Source organism: Rosa rugosa, chromosome 2 (genome assembly GCF_958449725.1).
Source record: "Rosa rugosa chromosome 2, drRosRugo1.1, whole genome shotgun sequence".
NCBI lineage: Eukaryota > Viridiplantae > Streptophyta > Magnoliopsida > Rosales > Rosaceae > Rosa > Rosa rugosa.
Genome location: NC_084821.1, coordinates 43519465 through 43538840, shown reverse-complemented (window position 1 = coordinate 43538840; position 19376 = coordinate 43519465). Strand labels below are relative to the sequence as shown.

Genomic DNA, 19376 nt, shown 5'->3' with positions numbered 1-19376 from the left:
TACTCCGCGGCCCACAGACCGCAATATTCACTTAAACTGCCATTACACTTGGTGGGCCGTGGCTATTACTAACTTTGCGGTTAAGAGGACCGTACCGCGGTGTTTACTTCATTTGTTTATTATGGTGTGGCCATTGCTTGAAAGTTGAAACTTCGCGGCTAGGAAGACCACGGCGTTTGACTAAACTTGCTATTTTGCCGCCACGTTAGCTTTAGTGCCGTGGCAATTTCCTTACGGAACATTGAGCTTCCATGACCGATATCACTTAACTCTTTATCTCCTTCAGGGTCTGGCCCACCTGTCTGGCATACAGGGCTAACCAAATTTAGGTTCAAACGACAACAAGTATGCTGATTAAAATAAAGTTATTGCATATATATAAATATATAATGTACGTAGCCATCTATATATTATTGATAAAAAAGACAAGATCATAACAATATATATTAGTTAGAACACCTGATCGAACAATAACAAGTTAACAACCATCATGGTATTAAAAAAATTAAAAAAAGCTCGTCAGGGGAACAGTAAACAGGAATCTCTGTAAGCGTGAAAGCTTTTTATTTTATTATCTATAATATAATTATGTACGTATATGGTATTCATATATATATTTATATATCTTCAGCACATTCCTGGCAAGTTGTCCCAACTGTTGGGAACTCTGTCATGGTCTGTTGATGAGGCAACAACAGGGAACATTGAAGCCATATGTTGCTGCATGTCAAACTCAAAACTAGCCTCAGTTATTCCAGAAGATTGGCCGCCATTGGAGAATTCCCCACTATCAGTACTGTACCAATCGGAGACCGGCTCGGTTGAAGGAATAAAACTGAACAGCTTCGACAAGTCTTCAGGCATGGAATTATTCATGTGGTCATGATGATCCTGGATTGACTTCATATCTGCAGATATGTATTAATTAAAGGAAAAGTGAACGAGTTTTACTAGGGTCTCCTTTCAGAAATTAGGACAAACAATAACAGACATTTCTAGATCAATTACTTACCTGATAAAGAGTTATTTGTGGAACCTGTAGCTTGCACCCAACGGCCATAACCATCCAAAACATGCTTGTCTTCAAAAGAACGTCCCGGTAGACCAATTGATGCTTTCCTTGGAGTTGCAACAGAAGCCAATGCCTCAGCTTCTCGTAACAACTCTTCCAACACATTACTGCAATGAGTCTCATTAGCGGCAGCCACCATATTTAGCTTGTTATCGTTGGTGATCTGATCAGACTGTGACTGTGTTTGGGATACTTGGCTTGAAGGAAGCTCTGATGACTTCACCGAATAAAGTGACCTGGTACTCTCCCCAAAATCAAACGGGACGCTGGTGGAACGCGGCAATGGTGGCAACGAACCATTGAAATTACGTGTTGGCTGAAACTGAAAAGAGGACATGTCAGGCATGGACATGTTTCCTGCTGCAAAATGCTGATTGTAAGATATGTCGGGCATGGAGCTGGTTCGTAAAATGGAGGTGCTTCGTTGTAGGCTTGGGGAAACCGGAGGGGAGATGGCACGGCTGTCGGGGTGCCTTTTGTACCGCAATGGGGCTCCGAGGATGGGAGTGGGGCGGTGGAAGGTGAAGGAAGAGTCGGTGGGGTGATCAAATATTAGAGGAAGGGAATGACTGAGGGCGGATTTGGGAGAGGATGGGGGAGAGTGATATGGGTGAGTAGGGGCTATGAGAGGGAGTTGATGAGTCTGCGATGATGATGAATTTTGAACTTGGAAGGAAAAAGTTTGGCCTGTGGGTGGCATTCCGGTGCTTGTGCTGGACTGTTTTAGTCCTGTGGGAATGGTTAGAGTGGTTGGTTGTGACTGGGAATGAGATTGTTGTTGGGATTGTTTAATATCATGAGGATATAGAGGTAGGCCTTGACGTTGTCGCCTCTTCACCCTTGTGTTCCAATAATTCTTTATTTCATTGTCTGTTCGTCCGGGTAGCTGAATCAAGAACAACAAAGATGACATAGAGAAGAAACTGCAAAGTTTTCATAAGAAATGGAAACTACCCACCATTTCTTTATTCTCTAGGGCAGAAAAAGCAACCAAAGCTAAAGTTTATGCTGGAAAAAAAAAAAAAAAAAGCAATGGCAGCATCGGCAGGCTAAAAATGAAAAAGAAATCAAACCTTGAAATAAAGAAAAACCAAATCTATTTATATTACCTGAGAGGCCATGCGTGCCCATTTATTGCCGTATTTGGCATGAAGCTCAAGAATGAGCCTCTCTTCCTCTGGTGTGAAGGAACCCTTCTTCAAATTAGGGCGGAGATGATTGGCCCATCGGAGCCTGCAACTCTTGCCACAACGGTTGAGACCAGAGTTTCGCTGCACTGAATTCCAGTTCCCTTCGCCGTGTTGCCTCACGTAGTCCATCAATATTTGATCCTCCGTCGCCGTCCACGGACCTTTCTTTAGGCCCTTATTGCCCTCCATCCCGCCGGTTGTCTCCAAAGCCCTTCCCTCGCCGCTGAGAACAGCACCACCGCCATTAATGCCGTTACCGCTGTGTGTCATGATGACGATACTGGTGATAAAAATACCACGGAGACAATATCACCCACAGGCCAAACCAAATCTCAGCTTCTTCTCAGAACTGTATATACCTCGACTCTGGTTTTTTTTTTTTTGAATACATATTTCCATTATCTACCCTACATTAATAACCTATACTAGATTTCTATGGAAATGAAAGAGACCCTTCTCTCCTCATCACTCTCTCCTTACTCTAAACCCTTGAATCTTTCTGGGATTATGGGGGTTTCAGAGTTCAAGAATGAAATGGGATCAGGGTCTCTGGAGGAAGGTAGAGAGGGTTTTGATCAGAGAAGGATTTGGTTGTTTTACTGTTGTGGTTAGGTATTTGAAGGGTTGACCTGAAGATGTTTTAAAGGAAGGGATAGCTATGGTTTATGAGTTCTGAGCACCATCTTATTTTGTCCTCACATGTTTCAAAACACCCTATACTAGCTGTTGGTTTAGGGGATCTAAGTTAGCTCTGATTTTTCTGCATGTCCTTGGCGACTACAGCCTAGATTTTGCATGTGTTAGTTCATAGTGAGGTAAAATTGGAAAAGACAGGTGGATTTTTGGGTATTTTTGGAAAGTAGTCACAGTGGTAGTTAGAGGTTTGCCATTTCATTTCGCACAAATTGAGTGCCTCATGTTTCCTCCTGTTGCAATCCTGGCTGTCCATTTCAGTTTCTGGCACGGATCTATTTTCCTTTTCTCCTCCATTACAAAGTCCAAACGCTACAGTATTTTTCTTCTCTCTCTGCAATTCGTTTGCAGCAGCAAAATGAACTCTCTTCAACTGTCCATCTAATTTTCATGACCAACACAGAAACATGAAAGAACTCAAAATTTAAAACCAAGTATTTCCTTCCTAATAAGTTCCTGCTCTTCAATGAAAATCATCTATTCAGATCAATGTTTTAGAAGGCTGAGGCGTAGCCATGGCGTTTTTGAGAGTCTTAGTAAGGCGTTCGCCTTGAGGCCTAAGGCGTAAGCCTTACGTATAAACGAGCTATATTTATGTAATTACTAGTCTTATATATAAAACATTAAGAGCAACCAAAAGAACATTATTAGTCTATCTCCAAGTTATTGTCCCACTAATACTAGAACTCATTGTGCCTACACTACACAACTTCAAAACTTATATCAATTTAAACAGAACAACACTTGCTTAACAGAACTTATATCAATAAAAAGTACTTAACAATTAACAGAACAAGTGCTAAGCATATCTGGCACACCTAACTATCAAAAATACAATACGTTTTTATCTTGCTGGTGTAGTGCAGCAGTGGCATTCCACAATGCTATTTATAATTTTATATCTCCTCTTCACGCATGGAACTCATATTCTAATCCAGAGTGCTATAATATGGAACTAGAGCAGTCAGACACTCAGACCCCGTGAAATGCCACGATACACGAACACGAGTATCCAATTCAATAGCTCAAACAAAATATATAGAATGCAAGAGTGCCAGCAATTCAAAACTTAACAGAACAAGTGCTTAACAATTCATAACAAGTGTAGTGTAGAAGAGTGAGATTATGAAGATTTCCTAATACCCCTTGGCGAGCCCCTCGATTCTCATCCCAGATTGGTGCTTAATGACAAGGAATACTAAGTGCTGACTTCAAACCTTGTCAACAATTGTGCCTAGACTTCATATGTGATAACTGTCACCGTCTTGAAAATTTGTAGTTCTGATTTCTAGAATCAGCTTCAATTATGTAAATCTTACACTTGAAATTGTTGAGTGTTGACTATATATGAAAGTAGTAGTTGGGCACCTTCTTTATGAAATCTGAGAGGCAAAAAAAACTCATCCTTGCCTGGTTTGTAACCAGAACCAATGACTTGAAGTTGCAAGGCTCATTGTAGATGTTTTCCGAGTACTTGTACGACAGAATGTGTTTAAGATGGACTCTTTCTATATCATCGGATTCATGAATGTATATACTTGTAGAAAAAAAAAATCAAGAATGTTTTCCTATCGCCAATCAAACTATATCCATTTACACATTAAAACTTAACATAACAAGATAGATTTGAAAAAGCAAATTCTTAACAGAAATAGAGGCGCAGGTTTTATAGGAGTCTTTGATTAACATATACATTTGCAGATCACCAATTCAGCTATTAAAAAAAAAAAAAAAAAAAAAATCTAGGCGTTCGTTTTTAACGCCTTCAGCTGCGCCTTATGTGCCTTCGGCGCCTCGTCGCCTTGACAGTGAAATAACACACTCATTTTCATGGACGCCTCACGCCTTTTAAGCCTTAGGCGCGCCTCAAGGCTCGCCTTTTAAAACATTGATTCAGATAGGCAAGCAAACTGGAAAGTTTGAGGATTTATGTAGACGTAATCCTAATTAATATGCAAAGAAATCCCTAAAATAGGAACCAATTCACAGGAACGATCGAACAAGTTTTCCATGAAACTCACTACCCAGATAGGTTTATATAAACAAGATGAAGAAATTAATTTTCTATTTCTCTATTGCCTTGGATTCCCTGGAACTCTATGGGGGCAGGAGTGAAACCCTTTGATCATCTTTGAAAGAAAATTAAAAAAAAAAAAAATACTTCATGTTCTCAAATTGATTAAACATAAAACTGCAATTTGTATTAGATTTTTGCTCAATCTTTTCATGATTGAGTAGGGCTGGCAAATTCAACCCATCCAAACCAGCCAACCGAGTCCGTCCCGAACCAAGGGTATCGGTTACCATCAATCTCGGTTACCGAACTTGTGGTACGGTATAACCGAACCGAGAGGATGTAATTGGTACGGTAGCGGTATTGAATCTTAACGAAATACGGTATACCGTACCGTACCACATATTTAATATAATATTTAATTATTTTAAATATTTCTTATATAATCAATCATAGCCGTTGATTTTCTTTAGTTTTATTCCATATTAACTAACAACCGTTAGATTAAAAATTTCCAAACCCTAATCCCTAATCCCTCAGTCCCTCTCTCAGTCTCTCAACGACTCACCTCGTCTCTCTCTCTCGAACCCAAGCGAGACCTGACCTGAGCCTCTCAAACCCTTGGTCCAAACCCTAATCCCTAATCCCTCAGTCCCTCTCTCGAGTCTCGACCACTCCCTCAGACTCTCTCTCTCTCGAACTCGAGCGAGGTTCTGAGCCTCTCTAACTCTTTGAAGAATCGAATCGTTCGACCCATTCGATTTCATTTCACGTCAAATCGATTCGATTCACATTAGTCGAACAATTGCTGCAATACTGCTGGTGAGTACGAGCTCGGAGCTTCAATTGTTTTGGATTAGAAGCTTTGGATTGTTGAGTTGAGGTTCGAGACTTCGATCTACCCAATTTTAGCAATTCGATCTTGGATATGTTATATATTATCTTGAGATTTACCAATTTGTTATGGGTTTTAAACTTTTAATGGTTTTTCTTTTGTGCTTGGAGGAGCAGGAGCACCGAGGACTAAGTTTGATGTTTGAGGGAGAAGAAGGCAAAGTCAAATCAATTGAAGGACTAAGTTTGTGGCTCTCGATGGTGGAACTCTGAATTGTAAGCAAGACTCTATTCAATTGAAGGTATAATTCGATATATGCATAATTCTCTGTTTGAATTTTCATGACTTTGTGTTGTTCTCTTTGTAAGAGCTTTTATTTGAGTAAGAGAGTAAGAGTTGCAAAGCATTTTAAATGGAATACAGATGAATTAGAAAATGGCAACCCAAGACTCATTTACAATTTTACATGCACCACAGCATTTACAATTTCATTCTGATCCGAGTTTCCCTACTTTATATGTTGCTTTTCTTATTTGGTCTAACATGCTCTCATTGGTGGAAGCCCTTGTTTGCAGTTCGGATTGGTTAAAATCTGACCCCCCAAACTTCTACAAAGATCCCACTGAAGATGACCTTGAAATGTATCACACTTTGGAGGAACTTGAGAGGGGTAAGCTACTCATATTGTTTGGTTCTTATTTTATGAATCATGATATTGTTTTTAACCTTGTCTTTGTTATTTTGCAGAAAATGCTTTTAATCAAGGAATGGAGTCAACATTGACCAATCTCAGCTCTACACAAGCTGATGCCTAGCAGGCAGCAACCAACATCGTGAGCTTTCTTGTTCAACGTTAGAAATTGCAAAAACTGCCTAAATTCTTCTTCATTGATTGAATTTGCAGAACTGCCAGCATTCTTATTCTTTTCAACTAAAATGGATTTACAGAAACTTTGAGTCTTTGAGTGAGGCAGGGAGCACAACAAGCAAATATGAAGTGACGATGAGATGAAATTTAAGTCTTTGAATACTTTGTTTTCAACTATTGTCCGCTTTGTTATTGTATCATTCATTCATTTGTGTGAACTGTAAGTGATGATATGAAGTGATGATGAGATGAACTGTAAGTGATGAACTGAAGTTGATGTGAGAGACTGAGAGTTATAAGTTATTTGATTGTTTTACATTTGCTTATGGTCTGGGCCTTTAAATTCATAAGTTATTTGATTGTTTTTCATTTGCTTTCAGTTTTTCAGTTGCTGACAGGTTTGGGATTTAAAATTTTCATTTGGGCCGTAGCTGAAAGCTGGCCCAATCTTAAACTCGGTTGGAGGCCCAACCAACCGATACCGAGAAGTTGGTATACCGACAATATTTGACAATATTTTTGTACATATGACAATATTTTTGGGCGGGGAGTCCCGACCCTCAATATATGCAGTTTGCTTTTTGGATGTTGTGTTGTTTGCATGTTGTTATACCGCCAGCGTTTTGACTTGTGCTTCTGTTAATCAATGAAACATTAAAGGAATTAAAATTGTTCCCAAGTGCACGATGTAGCGGACATGGTCCGCCGAATGTTGTTGACGTTGCCAGTTAATTCTTGTGCTGGAAGTGGGTGACAATGGTTTGAATAATTCCTCGTTTCATTGATAGCTGACAGATCAGCGTGTTACAAAAGAGGGGTTGTACCCGTTGGCACTATGCCAAAAAATGCTTCAGACCATACCCCTCAGACGACAGAAGAGGTTTTTTCTGTTGTCTGATTTTTTTGAACGTCTTCAGACGACAGTTTTAACTATTTCTGTTGTCTAAATAGTATCAAAATCAATACTAAATCAATTTTTTCAAGTTTGTTGTAATTTAGAAAACTCAGACAACAGAATTCTGTTGTCTGAGTAAATGAAGAAATTATTTCTTCTTGTGTGGACAAAAACCTATATTTGGCTGAACTAAAACTTATCTATCTTTTAATAGACCTAGACCCGGCCCCGTGCTTTCCCACACTTGGTGAAAAAAAAAATCAGAAAACTCATTTTCCATCTCCCAAACCTAGCAGCACCTCTTCTTCGATGTTCTTCCACCCTCGTTGATCTCTCATAACGGTCTACAAACCAACAACCAAAGCCGGGTCAAGTCAAGTTCTTCAAGGAAATAGAAATTGAAGCGTAGAGATGAGAGAAGACAGTACGAAGAGAGAGAAAGTAGATATGGTTTCTCAATTCTCCATCTTCTACCTCCGAGCATCATCCGGCGACATCGCCACTACCAATTGTCACGCCCCGGATTTTGAATAACAAATCCAAGTCCGAAACATGAATTAATACAACTCACATAAATACAACCTGAATTTTTTCTCAAAACAACCACACCTCACATCGCTCGATATTACATAAACCAAATCTCAAATTTGTTTATTACAGCACACTCTCACCAAATTATATTGTAAGGCTCAAATGAGCATAACTCACCTCACAATTACAATTGCTGTAAAACTAAAACAAATTCTCTAACCCGCACGATCACCGTCCTGATTCTCCTGACCTGCAGGATTACCCGCTACACCGTTTGAATAGTGTACCGGGATTGCAACAATACAAACCTGGTAAGCTTTTTGCAAAGCTCGTATGAGTAAATGAAAGGATTGCACGATTTAAAGTAACCAAATCAACTCAAGCATAAATTCAACTCAAGTATTTTCTTTGCATAATAATTGAAGTGTACAACGTCACTTCAAGCATCAATCAACTCACATCTCAACATGACTACTCAAAAACAAACAACTGTTTACTCAATATATACTCACAGGCTTATGATTTATTTATATAAATCATCCCATGCAGTATATTATACTTACAGGCTTATGATTAATTAGATTAATCACCCCATTCAGTATATCATACTTACAGGCTTATGATTAATTATATTAATCACCCCATTCAGCATGTCATGTCATACCCAAGGGCATATGATAACTCGTTTATCCCCCAAGCAGTATGACAGCAGACAGACTAGAGCTCTAACTGTATCGTAAAGTGTCACCTGGGCCAAGGTTCACCTTACGAATGACTGCTTTCCTCAATTCACTCGACTCCTCATTTAATTCATCTCAACGACTCAACTATCGCACTTTACTCAATTACCCATTATCATAGACAACACAACATCTAAGATAAATCACATATTCCAAAGGGTAATGCTCAAAATATAACTCAGTAAATCACACCATCCAATATATATTCCACGTAAATATATATATATGTAGTCACCCACACAAGAGTGACCACTAATACCAACTATAGTTCACATGCAATAAAATCTAGAAATTCATTTTTTTATAGTTTAAATACATTTTACTTACCTATGGACCGTAGTCGATCAAGTCCATATAATTTAAAACAAATATTTATTTTCATAAAACAATTTCCACAATTTCTCAATTAAATAAAATCACCGAATTTCGGTTCGTGAATGAACCATGTGCGATTTACTCACCTCGATATTCCCGCTGCGTCTTCAATTTAACACAATACACACCGAAATCGTTCACCCAAGGGAGACCGTCAATCACCTAATCACACATGACCTTATTTTAGCCAATAACTCAAAAACATACTTAAACGACAATCCAACGGTCGGATCGAAATTAAATGATGATCCAACGGTCGGATCCTCACGGATCGCCTTTAGGATCACCCTCCAAAAATCATCACGAAGATCCAACGGTCGGATCTTCCTGAATCGTCCTTACTAACATCTTCACAAATTTATACGAAAATCCGACGGACGGATTCTCACGAATCGCCTCCCTAATCACTGTTTTGCATTTATACGAAGATCCAACGGTCGAATCTTCGCCCATGACCACACAAAGTCATCGGGACAGTCATACGATCAACATGTTATAATTTGAAGTAAAACCGATGGTCAGATCTTCGCAGATCGTAAACCGAAGATAAACCGTAAAAACGTTAAATAGTAACGTCAAAACGTAAATCCATTATTTATCCACATTTTCTAAAATAACCTTGTAATATATCAAAACGCTCGTATGGATGCGTAGATCATCGTCCAGATAATATAAACTCAAAATAAGGTCCGACCCGCCGCCACAAGCGGAGGTCAGACGGTGGTCAACGCGGCGGTCAACGAAGGTCAACCACCTCTGATGCAAAAGTCGTCAACTACAAACTTCTTCAAAATGAAAGGGTGATCAACTTTCATACCTGGAGCTAAGCCTGGTTCGGCCTAGATCGTCCTAGATCAAGCGTTGAAGTTGGATTAATCTCGGCCGCACGATCGGATCCTAGATTGAATCAGAGGCGTTCAAAAAGTCAAACCTTGATCTAGCGGTCTACACTCAAAATCGTGATGAAAGACTTACATGGGGATGATCAGGGGGAAGAGGAGATCACGAAAATGGGAAGGATCGGCCCGTGCAACGCCGGCATCGACGTTTTCCGGCCGGGTCGGTTTCGCTCGTCTGGGTGTCTTCGATCCAGCTTTCGGGGCAGCGGCGGGCCAAGACCACTCCGGAGGGCGTCTGGGCGTGGAGCGGCGATCACGGTGGTGTCTGGGTCCGGGGCTGGAGGACGCCGGAGGAGGGCCGTTCGGCCGGGTCGGGTCGAGCGGTTCGGCCGCGTGGGAGAGGAGAGAGAACGGAGGGTTTCGGGGACTGTTTAGCAAAAATTAGATTTTTTCGTCCTTAATGAAAAAATCAGAAATTTTTCCTATTTATAGAAAATTCCCAAATTTCAAATATTCATAACTTATTCATACGAACTCCGAATATTGTGTTCCACATATGCACGAGATCGTACCGACGAGCCCTACAACTTTCATGCAGGAAGTTTTCCCAAATTCCGTATGTATAAAAAGTCAATTTCCACGAGCCCCTAAATAACGTTCGATTTCGAAAATTAATCGTTCAAACTAATTCCACAACTTCTCCGAGACTCGTACTCGCTCCCACTATCGTGAAATCATTTCTAAAAAATCCACGGAATTTAATTTGGATTTTTCGGGGTATTACAATCTACCCTCCTTAAAGAAATTTCGTCCCGAAATTTAAGCGCAAGTTAATTGCTCTCGATTACGGTTAACCTAACCATCGAATCTCCATCTTTCCCAAAACTGTAGTAATCTACAAAGCCACAGCCCTTTGTATAAAAAATACATTCCTATGGCCACTAAATCCTTTCATCACAAACGTAAACTCACACAACAAGAATTCACAAATGAAATCCTCATTCCCACTTAAGTCATCAACATGACATTCCTTCACCGCATCATTTCTCAAAATTACAGCACAACAATTGCCTCAAGCAACCCACACTCAAATCACCACGTGGCATTGCACATATAGCTGTTTTCACACTGATCGTCATCCTGTACTGGCATACAAACACAATAAACACTCCCACAAAGCGTTTCGCTACTCAATTAGCATTACTCAAAACAAATCATTCTCAAAAGCACTCCAACAAAACATGTCACCCAGTGATGATGACTTGGGCTTGCTCAATCCTTGGGCTAAGCATTAGGGCTGGCCAATTGGGCCGAAGAAACCGAACCATCCACATTTCGAACCGGCCCGAACCAATTTGGGTTTAACATTTGGGCCTACCATTCGGGCCGAACAATTGGGCTTACTATTTGGGTCTACCATTTGGGCCAAACAATTGGGCCTACCAATCGGGCCGAACAATTGGGCTTACTATTTGGGCCTACCAATCGGCCCACCAACTTCCAGCTCGGCTACGGTATGAAATTATACATACCGTATATACGTATGCATACCGTACAGACCGTATATACGTATGCATATCATACAACTGTATATACGTATGCATACCGTACAGACCGTATATACGTATGTATACCGTACATACCGTATATACGTCCGTATATCAAGCATATACGAGATCCAAAAATATTTGTAAGAGGTAAGGTTCGAACTCCCGACCTCGAACACGAAGGTTTTGCTCCCAACCACTGAAGCAAGAGCTGCCTTCATTAATATATGCTCACGTGTTATATTTATTATGTCATAAGCGACATAAATAAAATAACGGGGGAGGCAAGGTTCGAAACCTTAACCTGCTGCATGAGACCTTTGTCCCCAACCACTGGAGCACAAGTTGTGCTTAATATAATGTGTACAAATGTTATACTTATTATGTCATAAGCGAACATAATAAAAATAAACGAGAGGCAAGGTTCGAACCTCTGATCTCTTGTACAAGAGCTTTGCTCTTCAACCACTAGAGCACCAGCTGCTCTCGTTACTATCCATGCAACTCCTTTTATTTATTCTATCATAAGCGATAGAATAACAACAAACTGTCGGTACACTCCACGTGCCACGACACGTCTCTTCCGTGATTTACGGAAAGCAAATCACTTTCGGCTAAAGCTGTCTGCCACAGCGTCTCGAGGTTCGGCCTGTCCCCTTACACGCTCAACACGCGCCAACAGCTTTTCCGGGTTTCGGGGCGACTTTAATCCAACGCGTGGATTCAAATTCTGAGATCGTTCATCCAACGGTGGAGATCTGCTCACCTTGTTCTATAAATAGGTGCATTCTGGAGAAAAACTGTTCACTCCAAAAGAAAAGAAATTTTCTTCCGAGCTCAAGTCTTTCTCTCTCAACTCTTCAGCCTTTCTCTTCTCAAATCCTTTCTTCATCAATTTCGATCCTTCTCTTCTGATCTTCTCTCCCATCTAGTTGATTCAATCCCATCTTTCCTCTGAACTTTCAGATCTTCAATCTTTTCCTCCAAATCTTCAATCCTTCTTTCTCAGATCTTTTCTTCCATTTGAAGATTCGATCTCATCTTTCCTCTGAGAATCTCAGATCTCCAATCACCAGTTCAACAACTCCAATCCTTCTAACAAAATCTCCCTCAAACACTAAACAATGTATTCCTCGATTTTCACATCCTCTCACTCCATGACCCAAGAGCCACGAACTCTGCAACTAATGGAGCTCCAAACCCCGCAACAAATGGAACCACAACAACAGCAACCAACAGAGGAGGGAGGAAACACCCAAGCAGCTGGAAGTAGTGCCAACATGGATTTCTGGCGAAGCCGTACCAGGTGGATTCCTACTCCAGAACAAATAAGAATCCTCAAGGATCTTTACTACGTCAAGGGATTTAAGTGCCCAACTACAGAGCACATTCACGAGATCTGCCTCCAGCTGAACCAGTATGGACATGTTGAGGGTAAGAACATTTACTTTTGGTTCCAGAACGTCAGGGCTCGAGAGAAGCAGATGAATAGGGGTAATCAGGCTGCTCCAGTGCCCATGGAAACTAGTTCTCTTGGAACTGGTGGATCCATTGATCTCAATTTTGGGTCCACTGGTTCTACTGGTGCTGGTGGATCCATCGACATCAATTTTGGGCCAGCTGGTGGATCCATTGACATCAATTTTGGGTCCACTAGTTCTACTGATGATGGTAGATCCATTGATCTCAACTTTGGTTCCACCTATTCTACTGGTAATGAAGGATTTCTTGATTTAAATTTTGTTTCATATTCTTCCTCACACTTCAACACTAATACCAGTACAACTCTTTTGGCACAACAGGAGGACAAACATCCCTGCAACAACGAGGAGGAGATCACCAGGAGGTTCAAACTCTTCCTCTGTTCCCCGTGCACGGCGAGGACGTCTTTGGTAACCTGAAGGCTACTTCCGAGGAAGGTAGCGCTTTTGGTTACTATTCTGGTGGCTCAGGCGGTTACCACAGTGGCTCAAACGTTTCTCTTGAGCTCAGCCTCAATCCATCCGGAGCTGCTGACTAGGCTTAGTATAGCATAGTCCTCGTTTCCCTTTTTTGTGATATAAAATCAATAAGATTGTGTGCATGTTTTCTTTTCTTTTTGTTTAACCAACAACAACACCAAGGATCGAACCTTGGTCACTCAATACTCTTTTCAAAACCATAAACAACTCTACTGCACACATCTTTCATAATGATTTATCACAAACAATCAATTAAGTTGCACAGAGGTCTAGCTAGCATCCTTAGAGTCAAACCAAACACAAACAATTTCGGCGTTAGAATTAGGGTTTAATAAAGCTAAACACATCCTGAGTTAGCTAGGAAAAACCCACGTCTTTAGAGTTACTCTTACAACTCTTATAGAATCTCGATAATTCCATCTATCAATTGCTTCAACAAAAACTCACCACAATTCAATCCCTAACATTTAGCGATTCAGAAATCGAATCAAATTCCATATCACATAGTAATTCACTTGAACCACTATGGATACCTAACAAAGTCACTAAAATTAATATCCGAAATTGCGTTTAACTATATCACCTAAAATCAATCACCAAAGGCACACACTCTCATCCAACATCATTCACCAGAACTGATTCTAACTCTCCCAATTAATTACACCAAAATCAACTCCATTGCAAAACTTTAAGTGTCCCGCCTACTTAAACTTAAAACACACAACAACTTCAAATTCACTGCAGTCCATCTCCATACTATGATCCAAAACTTAAGAAAACTAGTTCACCAAAATCAATTTCCTTTACTTAAATAAAACTATGTCCACAAGTCATAGTCAGGTCAACAGACCAAGGTGTCCAAACGGAGAATTTCCAATCCAGTTGTCTTTGGGAAACGCAAAATATCAATCAAAAATGATGCTCGCAACATCAACCACGTATACAAAACATGTTCCTCGGATCTCGATTTAAATTTAGAAATGCCAAAACTACCACTAGTCCCACTTCAAATACCCCTTAAGATTTTAGGTACTCGGAGAGAACTCAAATATATAGTCGTTCGTCTCAATCACTTAAACACGAGATCAAACTCCGTTCTCGCACCTCAAACTCTGCTCAACAACTTACAAGCACATGGAAGAATTAACCACAATAATTTCTTCCCTAACCGCAACACTACTCACAACTCCACATGAGTTTAGAATCTATTCAAATGCATCTGTATGTCCAACTTAAGAAGGTAAAATTACTATCAATTAATACTCGTATCCACATCAGATACAAGCATAGGTCCACACCATGCCTTCAACCAAACACTTCTACATACAAAAGGAAACTCATTTCCATAAACAATCCTCACTGACTCATCAGAGTTAAATCCGGAGGTTTCCATTCCTCGAAGATCACAACTCGCGGACACTAAACTTATTCTAATACGAACTTAGAAGGCAACTCTACCGTCCTACGGACATACACGCTGTCTAGACCCCATACTAAGACATACCCAATGATTATACCAGTACCGAAGAGTATATGATGGGGATCCGCTGCAGACGGGCCATCACTCGGGGAGTACTGATTATCACCAAATATGTACCTTACGCTCTGATACCAAACTGTCACGCCCCGGATTTTGAATAACAAATCCAAGTCCGAAACATGAATTAATACAGCTCACATAAATACAACCTGAATTTTTTCTCAAAACAACCACACCTCACATCGCTCGATATTACATAAACCAAATCTCAAATTTGTTTATTACAGCACACTCTCACCAAATTATATTGTAAGGCTCAAATGAGCATAACTCACCTCACAATTACAATTGCTGTAAAACTAAAACAAATTCTCTAACCCGCACGATCACCGTCCTGATTCTCCTGACCTGCAGGATTACCCGCTACACCGTTTGAATAGTGTACCGGGATTGCAACAATACAAACCCGGTAAGCTTTTTGCAAAGCTCGTATGAGTAAATGAAAGGATTGCACGATTTAAAGTAACCAAATCAACTCAAGCATAAATTCAACTCAAGTATTTTCTTTGCATAATAATTGAAGTGTACAACGTCACTTCAAGCATCAATCAACTCACATCTCAACATGACTACTCAAAAACAAACAACTGTTTACTCAATATATACTCACAGGCTTATGATTTATTTATATAAATCATCCCATGCAGTATATTATACTTACAGGCTTATGATTAATTAGATTAATCACCCCATTCAGTATATCATACTTACAGGCTTATGATTAATTATATTAATCACCCCATTCAGCATGTCATGTCATACCCAAGGGCATATGATAACTCGTTTATCCCCCAAGCAGTATGACAGCAGACAGACTAGAGCTCTAACTGTATCGTAAAGTGTCACCTGGGCCAAGGTTCACCTTACGAATGACTGCTTTCCTCAATTCACTCGACTCCTCATTTAATTCATCTCAACGACTCAACTATCGCACTTTACTCAATTACCCATTATCATAGACAACACAACATCTAAGATAAATCACATATTCCAAAGGGTAATGCTCAAAATATAACTCAGTAAATCACACCATCCAATATATATTCCACGTAAATATATATATATGTAGTCACCCACACAAGAGTGACCACTAATACCAACTATAGTTCACATGCAATAAAATCTAGAAATTCATTTTTTTATAGTTTAAATACATTTTACTTACCTATGGACCGTAGTCGATCAAGTCCATATAATTTAAAACAAATATTTATTTTCATAAAACAATTTCCACAATTTCTCAATTAAATAAAATCACCGAATTTCGGTTCGTGAATGAACCATGTGCGATTTACTCACCTCGATATTCCCGCTGCGTCTTCAATTTAACACAATACACACCGAAATCGTTCACCCAAGGGAGACCGTCAATCACCTAATCACACATGACCTTATTTTAGCCAATAACTCAAAAACATACTTAAACGACAATCCAACGGTCGGATCGAAATTAAATGATGATCCAACGGTCGGATCCTCACGGATCGCCTTTAGGATCACCCTCCAAAAATCATCACGAAGATCCAACGGTCGGATCTTCCTGAATCGTCCTTACTAACATCTTCACAAATTTATACGAAAATCCGACGGACGGATTCTCACGAATCGCCTCCCTAATCACTGTTTTGCATTTATACGAAGATCCAACGGTCGAATCTTCGCCCATGACCACACAAAGTCATCGGGACAGTCATACGATCAACATGTTATAATTTGAAGTAAAACCGATGGTTAGATCTTCGCAGATCGTAAACCGAAGATAAACCGTAAAAACGTTAAATAGTAACGTCAAAACGTAAATCCATTATTTATCCACATTTTCTAAAATAACCTTGTAATATATCAAAACGCTCGTATGGATGCGTAGATCATCGTCCAGATAATATAAACTCAAAATAAGGTCCGACCCGCCGCCACAAGCGGAGGTCAGACGGTGGTCAACGCGGCGGTCAACGAAGGTCAACCACCTCTGATGCAAAAGTCGTCAACTACAAACTTCTTCAAAATGAAAGGGTGATCAACTTTCATACCTGGAGCTAAGCCTGGTTCGGCCTAGATCGTCCTAGATCAAGCGTTGAAGTTGGATTAATCTCGGCCGCACGATCGGATCCTAGATTGAATCAGAGGCGTTCAAAAAGTCAAACCTTGATCTAGCGGTCTACACTCAAAATCGTGATGAAAGTCTTACATGGGGATGATCAGGGGGAAGAGGAGATCACGAAAATGGGAAGGATCGGCCCGTGCAACGCCGGCGTCGACGTTTTCCGGCCGGGTCGGTTTCGCTCGTCTGGGTGTCTTCGATCCAGCTTTCGGGGCAGCGGCGGGCCAAGACCACACCGAAGGGCGTCTGGGCGTGGAGCGGCGATCACGGTGGTGTCCGGGTCCGGGGCTGGAGGACGCCGGAGGAGGGCCGTTCGGCCGGGTCGGGTCGAGCGGTTCGGCCGCGTGGGAGAGGAGAGAGAACGGAGGGTTTCGGGGACTGTTTAGCAAAAATTAGATTTTTTCGTCCTTAATGAAAAAATCAGAAATTTTTCCTATTTATAGAAAATTCCCAAATTTCAAATATTCATAACTTATTCATACGAACTCCGAATATTGTGTTCCACATATGCACGAGATCGTACCGACGAGCCCTACAACTTTCATGCAGGAAGTTTTCCCAAATTCCGTATGTATAAAAAGTCAATTTCCACGAGCCCCTAAATAACGTTCGATTTCGAAAATTAATCGTTCAAACTAATTCCACAACTTCTCCGAGACTCGTACTCGCTCCCACTATCGTGAAATCATTTCTAAAAAATCCACGGAATTTAATTTGGATTTTTCGGGGTATTACACCAATGGACTCTTCGGCCTCCAATTAGTTGACCCAGGCTGCGTCATCCAACGATATTGAAAGTCAGCACCACATGCTTCCGACTGCGAGTCCGGATCTACACCCAACAGATATCACAGAATCGGGAGCGATTTGGGGATTTAGGGTTTCGAAATCGAAAGCGTCGTCGTTTTCGAAATGGCGTTGGGCAAGGTGAAGGAGCTCGTCTCGTCCAATCCGGTAGTCATCTTCTGGTTCTCTCTACCTCTTCATCTTCTTCTGTGTGTCTATATATATAGAATTGTCGATCGTTTTGAACCAATTTGGAAATTTGACAATGAGATTTTGTTTCGCAGCAACAAGTTTTGTCCTTACTGTGTTTGCGTGAAGCAGCTCTTCGTTCTAAAATTGGGAGTCCAGTACAAGGCCATTGAATTGGACCAAGAGAGTCAGTACCCACTCTTCTCCTTTCAAATTCGTATACTCATTATTCTTATATATGTGTATACCGTATATCTGTACATGTATCTACTTATATATGTATAGTTGGTGAAAATCTTGATTAAAGTTTTTGATCGAGTTTGTGATGCAGTGTCTGTCTATATGCTTCAAACTAAGGTGATGTAACTAGACTTGGATTTTGGTTTCGGTCTCGGTTGGTTTACTTGCGGCATGAAACACAGTGATCCTTTGTGTTGAGTTTTGTGAAGTTTGAAGATGGATTATAGATGATCAGTGATAAATTAGACTTGACATTAAGCATAGGATTATTGATTTAGGAAATGAAATAGTGATTAATGGTGGTTTTTGTTGTGGCATTATGAAGGTGATGGTAGTGAGATACAATCGGCGGTTGCTGAGTGGACTGGACAGCATACTCTGCCCAATGTTTTCGTTGGCGGATACCACATTGGTGATTGTGATAGTAAGTTCGACTTGACTCCCTAAACCTCCATATTATCAGTTTCAACTTTTAGTAATGTTCTTCCACATACAGAAGTCTTGTCGTCTTGATGATTCTAATTCCCTAAACCAAACTTTGATTTCCTCTATTCACTTTCACACCCGATTGTCTCGCTTCTGTCATGGCCGAGGCCTTGGCGAAGCTCACCGACTCTCTCTACTACGACTCCAAGCCCATCACCGCCACTGATCTCTTGTTTCGGTTGCGCACCGACTCCGACTCCGACTTCATCAGACCGGGTCTCCAGAACCTTCTCCTGATTCTAAAACGCGGTGTCGAGGCCTACGCAGACGGCAAGCTAGGGCTCCAATCATGGACAGATTCGCAAATTCAAGCTGTATATTCCCTCGCCTACGCCGTTGTCTCCTCCTCTCGATCTCTCTCAGGTAACTTTTGCCTTCGTTTTCTGCTTCATCGGTTTGCGTTTGAATTTTCGTGCTTGAAGTGGTTCTGATTCGGAAGGATTATGCTTTCATGTTGAGAAGAGAGGGATGTAG

General features: G+C 40.6%; 2 protein-coding genes across 2 annotated transcripts; one reads left to right on the top strand and one right to left on the bottom strand.

The window, feature by feature from the left end:
- Positions 1-530: 530 nt before the first annotated feature.
- Positions 531-2858, bottom strand: LOC133733952 (transcription factor MYB120-like). Its single transcript, XM_062161611.1, has 3 exons — positions 2182-2858; positions 1013-1958; positions 531-908 (listed from the first exon to the last, which is right to left on the bottom strand). Exons 1-3 carry the CDS (start codon positions 2530-2532, stop codon positions 628-630), a joined length of 1578 nt encoding a protein of 525 aa, XP_062017595.1. The 5' UTR covers positions 2533-2858; the 3' UTR covers positions 531-627.
- Positions 2859-17963: 15105 nt separating this feature from the next.
- LOC133730802 (glutaredoxin-like) lies at positions 17964-18863 on the top strand. The gene is made up of 3 exons (XM_062158323.1): positions 17964-18169; positions 18272-18363; positions 18742-18863. Exons 1-3 carry the CDS (start codon positions 18114-18116, stop codon positions 18861-18863), a joined length of 270 nt encoding a protein of 89 aa, XP_062014307.1. The 5' UTR covers positions 17964-18113.
- The last annotated feature ends 513 nt before the right edge of the window (positions 18864-19376 follow it).

Coding starts and splice junctions, on each gene's coding strand:
- LOC133733952 (XM_062161611.1), bottom strand. CDS start 2,532: ATGACACACAGCGGTAACGGCATTAATGGCGGTGGTGCTGTTCTCAGC. Junction 1,959..2,181: donor GGGCACGCATGGCCTCTCAG/GTAATATAAATA, acceptor TTCTTGATTCAG/CTACCCGGACGAACAGACAA. Junction 909..1,012: donor CACAAATAACTCTTTATCAG/GTAAGTAATTGA, acceptor ACATATCTGCAG/ATATGAAGTCAATCCAGGAT.
- LOC133730802 (XM_062158323.1), top strand. CDS start 18,114: ATGGCGTTGGGCAAGGTGAAGGAGCTCGTCTCGTCCAATCCGGTAGTC. Junction 18,170..18,271: donor AATCCGGTAGTCATCTTCTG/GTTCTCTCTACC, acceptor TTTGTTTCGCAG/CAACAAGTTTTGTCCTTACT. Junction 18,364..18,741: donor CATTGAATTGGACCAAGAGA/GTCAGTACCCAC, acceptor GGCATTATGAAG/GTGATGGTAGTGAGATACAA.